Raw genomic sequence first — 11994 nt, 5'->3', positions numbered from 1 at the left:
ATTCTCCCAAAGTTATTGGAGTTAATAAATAGCATAGAAATTCTAAGATGGAACCAAGATGAGGAAGTTTATCTTGATGTGATATGGTGGCAAATGATCCGGGCCGGTCCACAGAACATCAGATGCTTACTAGCACATCGAGCCCGTGATTCACAGTGAGGATTTAATCGCATTTGCATTAGCAAAGATGGCTCAATTGTTAATTCTCGTAATCAGTGTGACGTCCTTGATGCGTTGAATCCCGCCTACCTCAACAGATGCAAAGGGGTGAATCTGAGCTCTTTCTCAGCATGCAGTATCAGTTATTATTAGGTCCTACGTCCTGGGTCAGGTATGAGGAGAATCATTATGCATCAATTCTTGGATCAGTATCACTTGCCAACAGGCTTCTGATTGCCCATCAAATATTAAAATAACTTGCGGAATCAGGCCATTTTAGAAAAAATATTTTAATTTTTAATATTAGAAAAAAAAACTAATACTAGTATAAGCTATTTTATTAGATCAGGTTTACTCTAGAATAAGTATTTTAATATTTAATACTAGAAAAGAGAGCTAATATTAGTAAGAGTTATTATATTGTTTAGTTGAATACTCCAAAAAAATTATATTTGATGTGATATAAAGCTGATATAAAAATATTAGAGAATAGTGAATTTATGTGGAGAATTAGTGATGTTTTATATCAAATAACAAAAATACTCTTAAAATTATATATTTCTAAAATTACATATTTTTAAAATTATAATATTTTTTCATTATAAATGCAAATTTAAAATATTCTATATATTTGCACTATGATAAATGTGTGGTAGTGCGGACATATAGTTATATAGTGCATGATAGTACGGATATATAATCATATAATACGTGGTGGTGCGGATATATAGTCATAGTACGTGACATAATAGATATATAACTATGTAATATGTAACATTGTAGGCATATAGTCATAAAGTGTATGGCAATACAAATAAATAGCCATGTAATGCTATGTAGTGTGACATATTGTTTTTCAAGAGAAGAGAAATAAGGAATCTTTATTGTAGCTGAGGAGTTGTGTAATTAAGTGATGTTTAATCTAGAGGCAAAATAATAATTGTAAGTTATTATTAAATTATTTTTTTAAGTTGTATGAAATAAGATGAGATAGAATAATGAATTAGTATACTAGAATAAACTAAGTTGTTTATTTCCTATAAGTATCCTTATTATAAAAGTATCCATATTCTATAAGTGAGGGGTAATAATAGTATAAGTAGTAATAATTATATTTAATACGACATAAAGTTGATATTGAAGTAACAAAGAATAATAAATTTGTCTTAAGAATTAGTGATATTTTAAACCAAATGATAAAAATATCCTTAATTGGATATAAAATAGTAGTAGTAATTACTAGTCTATTCTAGGAGCAAAATAGTAATTTGAGTTATTATTCAATTGATCTTTTAAAGTTGTATGGTATAAAAATAAGAGAATAATGAATTAGTATACTAGAAAAAATTAAGTTTCTATTTATTTATTACACTAGAATAAGAAGGCTTATTCTACAAATGAACAGGGCCTATATATTTTTCTTTTTTTTAAAAAATCCAAATAAGCTCAATTTCATTCAAAAACAAAACACCCGCAGCTATCAAAATGTTAGATAAAAATAAAGAAAAGAAAAAAAGAAAAGCTATACACAACATATTTGCACGTACAGCTACCCAGTTTCTCACATCATATACCACCAACGAAAGACGTGTGGAACGACTGGAAGCAAATTTAGGACTTAGATGTTCTCGCGAGAGATTTTTTTTTTTCTTTAGAAGCTCTACTGGGTTACTCAAATTATTAGTAAAATTGTTAACCTAACTCATAATTATTAAAATTGTAAAGTAATCGTGTGTGTAGAGAAACTAATCACTCTACTGATTGGCTAGCAAATCTTGATACAACTACTGGTGCAAAGGAAGAGCGAGACTTGGCCATTCGAAGACTCAAAGCGGCAAGATGGGCGCTCTTAGGGAAGATGGTGTTCCGGGTGCTGAATCACGAGGACCAAATGTGGGTTCACATCCTTAGAGCCAAGTACGGTGAGATGAATATATGGGATCCTCGTAGGTCGGCCAAGGCATCGTAGATATGGAGAGCCCTGGTGGCAACAGTGAGCACCATTAGAGGAGGTTGTCGCAAGTTCATGGGGGATGGAAGAACAACTCGAGCAGCAGTGGAGCCATGGGCAACGCTGGTGCCTTAGAATCGAGAGAAGCTGCGAATCATACATCCCAACTGCTAGATAAAACGTTGTCGGTAAGCGAACTGGCCACAAGGAGAAGGAGTGAGCAGAGGAGGCTGGAGGAAGAAGCCGAGACCGACCTGACTTTCGAAATAACTATGACAGTGAATGCAACAAACACCGAGCTTGATAACTGGATTTGGTGGCCGCACCATGGAGGAGAACCCAAAGCCAAGGCAATCTATGAGTTTCTGCAACCAAGCAACCAGCCGAGATGGGACGGGTGGAGACATCTATGGCGAATTCCAATGGCACCACGGGTGAGAATATTCGTGTGGAAGCTCAGCTGGGGCAGACTACCCATTTGAGCTTACCTGCATGCAATCGGGATAGGACCAAAAGAAAATTGTGTCTTATCTGGCATTCACAGGGAGAGAGTAGAACACCTCTTCTTCGCATGCAAATATGTCAAAGAAGTATGGAACAACTCGCAAGGAATCAAGGATGGGAAGCATAATGGGGGACAAGGTTGATGACGATTGGCTGTGTGAGGTCTGGCACCATGAAAAAGAAAAAGATGAAGCATGCAAAGCGCTTATTGCTGCTACACTCTGGATGGTTTGGAAGCAGCACAATGCTCGGGTGTTCCAAGAGGGAAACGACCAGCCTAGAGCAGTGGTGAGGCGAGCCGAGTAGCTAGCCTGGGATTATGCGAAGCCAAGTGGTAGCAGGAGGAAACAAGCTAGAGTGAAAGAGTGCAAATGGAAGGCTCCGGCCCCGAGATGGGTCAAGGTGAATGTGGATGGTGTTTTCTCGCAGGGCGACTATCAAGGAGGTGCCGACGCGGTACTGAGATCAGCTAATGGAGTTCTTCTGAAGGTGGCTTGGGAACCCACCCAAGGGGAATCAGTGTTGCAGGCCGGGATGGGCCCTTCGGCTAGGGCTAAAGATTAGAAGCGGGCTTTGAATCCATGGAGGTAGAGTCGAACTCGCTTGAATTGGTGAGGATAATGAAGATGGAGCTCGGTTGCCCATGGCGGCTCCGTAATCTCTAGCTGCTAAGTGCAAACTTATACTCGGCTCTTTTACGAACTTTCGTATTTTACATGTATTTAAAGAAGAAAACCGTGCAGCCAACTAGTCAGCTAAACGGGGTAAGATAGAGTCTAAGTCAGTTCTGTTGGGCCCAGGTGAGCCCATTCCCCCGGAACTCCGTAGCCACCTTTCCTTATATGCCTTGACCTCGCACGGGGTATAGGCTAGCCAAATGAAGCTCACATTAAAAAAAAAAAATCTGGGTAGATTTTTAAAATAGGATTGGTTGTGCCTATGATAGATAGGTCAAACTTTTGGTCTTCGATTCTAACAAAATGTTGTATACCCGCGGTGGCGAATCTATTAAAATTTTCTTGTTCAAAAAAACAAAAGATATGCAACACCAATAAGACCAAGCCAGTATCAACAAAATAAACCAGAATATATGCAACATCACCAGGTGTTTTCCTACAAATTGTCAATGCCCCCTGGCATTTCCCACAGACCAAATATCTACAAATTGTTTTCGGTTCTTGAACCGGCCCCAGATGTTTTTTTTATTTGGCCTAAAGCATCACTTCTTTAACATATATACAATTCAGAAACGAATGTGTGGCAGACTCCTCCCTACTGCAAAAACTGCAACAGGTATCACCAGTTCAATTTCTTCTAGCCGGATTATATCCCTATCTAAAAGAAAGAAAAGGAAAGAAAAGCTTTGATCTTTAGTAGAAGATGCATTTTCTAATGCCTTGGTTGACTTCTAACTGTACTTCGCAAAGAGGATAGTATTCATTTTCGAGCCGAACTTAAGTGAGCCAACGCTAGCTCAATTTAGCTTGGCTTGGCTCGATAATATATTTAAGCTTAAAATATTAGTTTGGCTTGGCTCATTAAGAGCTTGACCTGAGCCCGCGAGTTGAGCCCCGTTGACTTTTTTGACGGCCTAGAGATGGATCAATTCAACCTTTTTAAAGATTTTAGTCTCACATCTCATTATCGCTAGAGAATCCCATTAGTGGAATAGGCATAATTATTTTAATTTTTAATACTAAAAAAAAGTAATACTTATATAAATTATTTTAATATTCAATTCAATACTAGTATAAGGAATAATAATAAATATTAATATGACATAAAATTAATATTAAAATATTAAAAAATAATAAATTTGTATTGGAAATTGGTGAAATTTTAAACCAAATGATGGGCATGTCCTTGAGTATACGTTAAAATAGTAATAGTAAATATTATTTTTCTAAAATAATAATATTTTTTAAATACGGATTTAAAATACTTTATATATTTGCATTAAGAACTTACAAATGCATAACATTGTATAGTAGTGTGTAATAATACGTGATAATGTAGTAATTATGTACTGCATAGTAATATGTGGCAATACGTAACTATGCAATAGCTATACAATGTGTGGCAATGCATAGAAAGGCTTTGTCGTAGACGCTTTTGGCAGTACAAAGGCCCTTGCTTACTCCAGTATCCGGGAAGGCCTGAACTGAACATACTACTAGCGAAGATCTGGTGGCATGGAGGAAAAGAAACAATCAAATCTTCAAATTGGAGAAAGTGGGAATCTTACTTCCCAAGTAATAGTCCCTTCTTCGAAGTCTTTTCTTCTATCTGCCAACCATAATCCTTCTTCTATTCCCCATTCTTCTCTAATTTCCTTCCTTCGGACATTATTTCATCATATATAATTGGGTATAACCTCTTTTCTCAACCAAAAAGAGAAAGAAAAAAAAAAAAATCTAATCCTTGATAGTTTTTCTCCACCAGACAATCATCTACAGCAATAGTCTAATCCTTGTAAACTTGCTTTTCAAGGCTTTTATTCATGGAAAATTAGTAGCTACATCTCCTGTAGGAAATCCGACATATCAACGGCATTAGCTAATGCATTCCCAGGTACCGAGAACATTTGACACTCTGCTCCTCTAGAAACAGAAGATTAACAAGACCATGGCGCAAAAACAGCAAGCACATAAAAGAAAATATGAATATAAATCTAAGCTAATAGTTCGCATTAACTGAGTGATGTTGCAAACGTCTCTCTCCGTATACCTAGTACAACAACACATCATCACATGACATTCCGAGCACCAACAAAGATTTGCAAAAGCCTCGATCAATTTTTAAGGTGAACCAAGCCTGGTACCCCTAAGGGCAGAGAAAACTTGAATGTTTATTGTCAGATTTTTCAAAACGAACAAAAGATGCGGAGCTCAATCAGGATAAAAGTCCAAACTGATTACCGCAACGGCTGTTGGTTGTAATGGTTCTTCTCTTTCTTCTTCGCAGCTGCAAGCCTTGCGCTCCTAGCGGCAGCCTCATTTGCAGCAACTCTTGCAGCGGAATCCATCTCTTTTGTTGATTTCTTCTTCTTCAACGAGGCCATCTTCTTTATCCTCTCCTTTACATCCACTGCAGATGTGTCCTCCAGTTCACCGTTGGTTTCTACAACATCAGGCTGCTCCTGGGCTTCTTTACTCTCATTAGAAGATTTCTCTTTCTTTGCCTTCTTCTTCTTTGAACTCTTGCTCTCTGAAGCTCCGGATGCATTCTCCTTTTTCTCTCCATCCCCATTTTGCTCCTCAGCTTTCCTCTCAACTGCAAAAGAGAATGGCAAAAAATGCTAAGCTTTTGGCGGGCAAATGCTATACATCATATCAACAATAAACATTATGGTACTTGCCAGGAAGAATGAGTCTCAATAGTTTGGTTCATTATGTGGCTGCTAGTAGAATTATGTGAAGGAACTTCTTCACAAAAGAAAAAAAGAAATAATTACACAAATCGATGTACTATTACCATTTGAATCATCTTGGGTAGCATTACTATCCTTGCCAGAAATACCCAATTCAGCCAGAACAGCTTCCAGTTCTGCAAGCTCCTTTTTCTTAAGCTCCTTCTTAGAGAGCTGTCTTTCTGTATCTTTGGCTGGTCCAGGAGAAGGGAGAGGCTTCTTTGCAACAGGTTCCACTGGGATAGCAACTTCAGGTTCATTCTCCGGTTCCTCCACTTCCTCATCACCCTCGTCAATACCAAGAACATCATCTTCACTTTCACTTTCCTGCAGTAGTATCCAATGCAACGCTGAAAGAGCAGAATCAACAAAGATACAATACTATTTATTTGTACCTTTGCACAGTCTCTCACTCTGCTCTTATTACCTCTTCCTTACCTCTTGTTTCTAGTGTTGTTCCATGTAGGTTACATTTACATTTAGGCCTTTCTAGAAGGCAGGAAGGGCTTTCTCATTGACAACATAAAAAAATATCATTTCCATGAGCAGGTCAATTTCATACATAATGAGGAAAATGAAGGATACTTGGTTGGTCAGAAGATAACCAGCCAGTAACATCAGAATATAGAATCAACACCAAAATAATAATTCAGAGCAGAAGAAATGTAACCTTACAAAAAATCTTTACACAAGAAAACTTCCATAGTATGATAAGATAATAGAAACTTCCTACCAGATAAAAAAAAATCTTACTTCAGGAGTTATTACACAAGTCTCCTGCCAATGCAATTGTATAGAGGCAAGATATATGCAGCCAAAACCTAATACTGGAGATGCCACTTCCTTGACTGTAAGTGACACCTTTAACCAAAAAGATATAGTGGTTCACTTGTATTGCTAAAGATATCCAAAGTTATTCACATATTTGGACAAATGACAACCTATAGAATCATTGAGCTAAATGCAAAACTTTGAACATGAGATAGAGAGAGGAGAGAGAGATAGGGAGGATACAATGTTATCAGAAGATTGATATATGATCCAGATTTGTCATCCAAATAGACCTGTTATCACTGTTAATGCATAATCATTAATATGCTCAAAATGTCATTCCAGTTCCCCATGCTTATTTGTCCAACTATCGACCTAACATATTGGAAAATAAGAACGAATGAAGCCCTTATCTATAACAATAATAGGATACATCTAAATGCACATTATTTTGTCCACTCGCCATGTCATGCTCAGCATATGATAAACTATATGAGAGAGAGAGAGAGAGAGAGAGAGAGAGAGAGAGAGAGCACTCAATTAATGTTATGGTACATTGGAGCAAAAGCAGTAATGGCAGAAAGACACAAGGATGCAAAAGGAAAGTGGTCGTCTAACATCTGCTAAGAAAGTCATTGCAAGGCAGTAGGCATGACATAAGGGCTTGTTCATTGAGACACTAAACATACATATGAGACTCGCTTGTATACACATTAGTGGTTATGATCTGCTCCAATAACATGTTAAGATCTTTGCTAGGACGAATCATAATCTTAGACATGACTAGGGGGCATACGCTTTTAATGTATAACAAAGCCTGTTCAAGGAAAACATGTTCATTTACTTGAGGGATTTGAAAACCACGAGCAGTGCCCTTAACCAAGGTTCGGAGTTTCAGTTTTGGACCTACAAAGAAGGAAACATTTTTGGAGTTTTGATCTGTTTCAGCGTTTCGTGGGAGTTTTGATCTGTTTCAACGTTTCATGGGAGTTTCAGTCCTTTTAGTTTTAGTCAATTTTAGAAATTATAAAGATTAAAGAAATGTCTAGAAAATCTTAAAGAGTAATGCTATGCCCACAAACACTCTAGAAACAAAGATGATGTGGCATCATCTTGTCTATTAATAGATTCTCTTTTTATCTCATAGCAATCACGAGATTCATTACCAATGGACAAGATGATGTCATGTCACATTTGTTTGTAAAGTGTTTGTAGAGTGTTCGTGGGCATACTATTATTCAATCCTTAAACATAGCATAAAAATTCTAAAATAAAACAGGAAAAATCAGGAAAATACCAGATTTACATAAGTTTGCTGCCATTGACCAATAATGAGGAGAATCTAACGTTATTGTTACAAAATGTACTTCCAATAATTAGGAGGAATTAATATTGTTGTTACCATAATTCCAAATAAACGGAGTAATAGTAACAAATATGTTCTAAATAAGTTTGCTGCCATTAACCACAAAGGAGAAGAAATTAATGTTGATGTTACCAAATTTATTGACATTAATAAGGAGCAATTTTCTGTGGTTGTTTAGCAAATATGATCTAAAGTCCGCTGCCATTAATTGTTTATATGGAATTTGTGTGGGCATACTATCGGATAACTTAAATGCATCTGATTACTGCATTGCTAGCAGTAATCTGTACAATTAAATGCTGTTTTACATATAACTACATCCTAACAGTGCATTTTGGAGTACATTTTGGGGTATCTGAAGTAGTTTTCTTTATTAGAAACCAGAATTGGGCGAGTTTAGCCTCACCAATAGATGTCTATCTCTTAAGTTCTATAAGATCCAACTGATTTTGATCAAGCAGTTAAAATTCATTCTGAATTAACTGATCTTCTAATGTTGCACATCCTGATGTCAATATCTCAGTTGCATCTGCTTATCTCCATCGCTACTCTTCTCCATCAGTGCTGCAAATAATTCCCTTTGACATTGTAGTTCCTCAGCCAAAGAAGCTCTTCAATGACATTGTCCTGGTAACCATTAGCAATTTCTATTCTTCGCATTTTTCATGTTGTCGAACCTCTCATCCATCACATAGTTGTTTCAGTCAGTTTCAGCCAAAACCAACCAAAACAATGCCGCAACGATCCCATCTCGACTGAAACCCACTGTTGCAACCCAAATCCAATGGGTTTTCTGCTATCGCGGTTAATTTCATATTTGCTCCATCAAAGCCAATCCCTTTCAGATGAAACTACAAACCATAACCTCATATACCAAGACATCGGTAAAAATAAAATAACACTATTTTAGGAAAATTTATCAAAAAAAAACACCCTACCTTTGTGCTTATTATAATTCACACCCTATCACATGGATATTTACTATTCAACCCATGTATTTTGCTTAAAGAACCTTCTCATTATTTTTTTTAATAGTCACTTACCATATAGATGAGTTAAAGTAATTATAGATGCAAAATGTCCTTAATACCCTAAGGTAAAAAGAAATGGAGATTAGATTTTATTGTCAAACAAGGGATACTTTAGGTATTTCAATTTTTTATTTTCAAAAGTAAAGAATATTCTTTATTCCGTTATCTATTTTAATGTAAAATTAACTTAAAAGTGCTTTTAAGTCATTAAAAACAACAGGCAGGAGTTGAACGATAAATATACATAAGGTAGGGTGTAAATAATAATAAAAGATAAAAATTGAGTTTTAATAAATCTCCATTAATTTTAACATTATATAAAGTACCAGAATTATATAATTATCACATCATAACGTTGATTAAAGTTATCAAAAGGCACAAAATAACTTAGTTCCCAGATATCATATAAATTTATATGTCAAAATGCCTAAGCTAATGATAAATGGAGCAACAAAAGACTCAGAATGGGCATACAACAAAATAACTTGTTCACTACATCACTACCAATAATAGAAAAACAAAACAAATACATGACAAAAATAGTATGATATAAGAGACTGGAATACAGTGAATACAGCAACAAGATACTAATCCCAACTGTTTATATTTAATATAAGATTGCTTGCTAAAGTAGTGTAACCATATCTTCTCTTATTAGTTTCTCCGACATCAGTTTTCCTTCTCTCTCTCAAGGCACCTTAATCAAAGCAACCATTTTGCATGGTGCATTATTTGCTGCCCCTTCCCTTTGTACATGACCAAACAATACCAATCTATTATATTTTCTAAAAAAAAAAAAGTTTTCTCTCTATATGCTACACTAATATATATACAAACATTCTCTTTATCGATAGTAATTCAAATGAAAAAGTTGCATGAATTGAAGAACAATGAACCAGACGAAGTAAGGGCACACACCTCCACAACAGAAGCGATATGCTCGGTCTCCTGAGGATCCGACGAGCCCCAAACAGGCTGCGGCGGAGCCGTTGTGGCGTAGTAGTCGTCGTCGTCATCATCATCAACATCCGCCCAAGATTTCGCGGTAATCGGCGTCGGGGCCCAGAAAACCTGCGGCTCCGGCTCCTTAGCTTGGCTCCTCGACGACCCCTTGCTCTTGCTGGACTCCTTATCAGACTTCTTCTTCTTCTTGAGAGTTTCGAGCGCCGCGAAGACGTTCGTGGTGCCAATCTTGAGGGACCCCTCGTCCCTCCTGCTTCCACCTCCGGCCATTTCTATCTAGATTCAAAAGAAGCCACCGCAATCGAATCCAAAGCAAGAGCAAATACCTCGATAAACGTACGAATTCGTGATTCGAGATCAGACAAATCGTAGAAAAAGTTCGGCTTTTGGGGGAAATAGGATTGGAATTCGAGGAATCGAAGGAGATGGATTAGGGTTTCGAGAGCAGAAGGAAAGAAGAGAGATTAGGGCGATAGATAACGTCAGTGACGAGCCGCGAGAGAGGCGATTTGTTTATTATACGAAGCAACGAGCGAGAGAGACGATTAGATGTAACGAAAGAGCAAGGGGATGGGAGAGATCTCATACGTTTCCACCGTTGGATGCACATCGGAGGGTAGATATATCACCGATACTGATACATAGACAGCCCCATTGGGCATTGGGTATAAATGATATTCTACATAATAGAAGTTACTACTTAGTAGAAAATTTCAAATCTTTGACCAAATTGAGTCTCAAACTTATTTACCCAAATAAAATTGTAAAACGTTATTTCCTAAATAAAATTGGTGATATTCTTATAGGATTATATTTCTACCAAAGAGTATTACAATTAGGTCCTTTATTGTTGTGTCTTTGGTAAACCTGTCCTGTGTAGGATATGATATATAAAAGAATGATGAATATTGATATAGATAAAAATATATTACATGAAATAATAATTATTATTTTTCAAGCTAATTAGTCGATTGTAAATTGGTCATAGCCTTATTTGATAACTTTTACAAGGGTATTATTACAAAGAATCTAAGCATTTTTCTTTGAGGAATATCAATTCATGCAAATTCTAGGATTTGAGGTCTTCGAAGAGGTGTAATTTTCTCTTCCCTTATTTGCCAAATCTACTACTCATCGTTTCTCCTGATCTCATATCCCTCTCTCCTCTTTATATGTCTCCACCCTGTAGTTTTTATGACCCTCGCCTCGGTCTCCTTTGCATTTTGTCACCTGGTTTTCTAATTTCTTTTTTAACTTTTTGGTACACTTATCCACCATGATGAAGCTTCAGTTAGTTGGAACATTATACTTAAGTAATTTGGGTGCTGTTCCACTTAGATCTCGTACACCCATATGGGCTTGATGCTTATTATTTTACTTCAATATATATATATATATATCTTTCTAATTTTTATGTATCAAACTTGCAAGATGATTAAAATTAATAGAATTATCGCTTTCAGCAAAATAAATAAATAAATAAAACTTGATAACATGCCGATTATTATCTGACAAAGACTTTTGGGTCATTCCTGTGAAATATATTAGAAAACATCATCTACTTTTCGTTTCCTTTTGAATATAATTGTCATTTCGTTTCATTTTTGCATAACTAAACAAAACCCAATTCTTCTCTCCCTGAATAAATATAGCTGCGCTTTGCCCATTTTTCTCAGAACAACAAAACAACACAAAAGAAAAGAAAAAGAAGAGGCAAATGCAGTGTTTTGTTTCCATTGATTACGAATCGAAATCATCAATGGCGTTTATGGACAATGAGAGTTCTTATAGAGTTATAGTAAAAGGACCAAAGCTTTGGATATGACATGAGAGATGGTGG

General features: G+C 36.3%; 1 protein-coding gene across 1 annotated transcript; it reads right to left on the bottom strand.

Moving 5' to 3' along the window:
* Positions 1-5280: 5280 nt before the first annotated feature.
* LOC140778011 (uncharacterized) lies at positions 5281-10680 on the bottom strand. Its single transcript, XM_073122513.1, has 3 exons — positions 10110-10680; positions 6089-6350; positions 5281-5887 (listed from the first exon to the last, which is right to left on the bottom strand). The coding sequence occupies exons 1-3, from the start codon at positions 10422-10424 to the stop codon at positions 5529-5531; spliced, it is 936 nt and encodes a 311-aa protein (XP_072978614.1). The 5' UTR covers positions 10425-10680; the 3' UTR covers positions 5281-5528.
* Positions 10681-11994: the final 1314 nt, after the last annotated feature.

Source organism: Typha angustifolia, chromosome 15 (genome assembly GCF_048772165.1).
Source record: "Typha angustifolia cultivar Huaian chromosome 15, ASM4877216v1, whole genome shotgun sequence".
NCBI classification, from domain to species: domain Eukaryota; kingdom Viridiplantae; phylum Streptophyta; class Magnoliopsida; order Poales; family Typhaceae; genus Typha; species Typha angustifolia.
Note: the sequence above shows the minus strand (reverse complement) of the source record. Positions and strands in the feature narration are given on the sequence as shown.

Bases quoted from the DNA above. Each gene is read 5' to 3' on its own strand.
- LOC140778011 (XM_073122513.1), bottom strand. From the start codon at position 10,424: ATGGCCGGAGGTGGAAGCAGGAGGGACGAGGGGTCCCTCAAGATTGGC. The intron at 6,351-10,109 runs GTGTGTGCCCTT...ATACTACTGCAG, and splicing joins ATATCGCTTCTGTTGTGGAG to GAAAGTGAAAGTGAAGATGA. The intron at 5,888-6,088 runs GTAATAGTACAT...TCTCTTTTGCAG, and splicing joins TACCCAAGATGATTCAAATG to TTGAGAGGAAAGCTGAGGAG.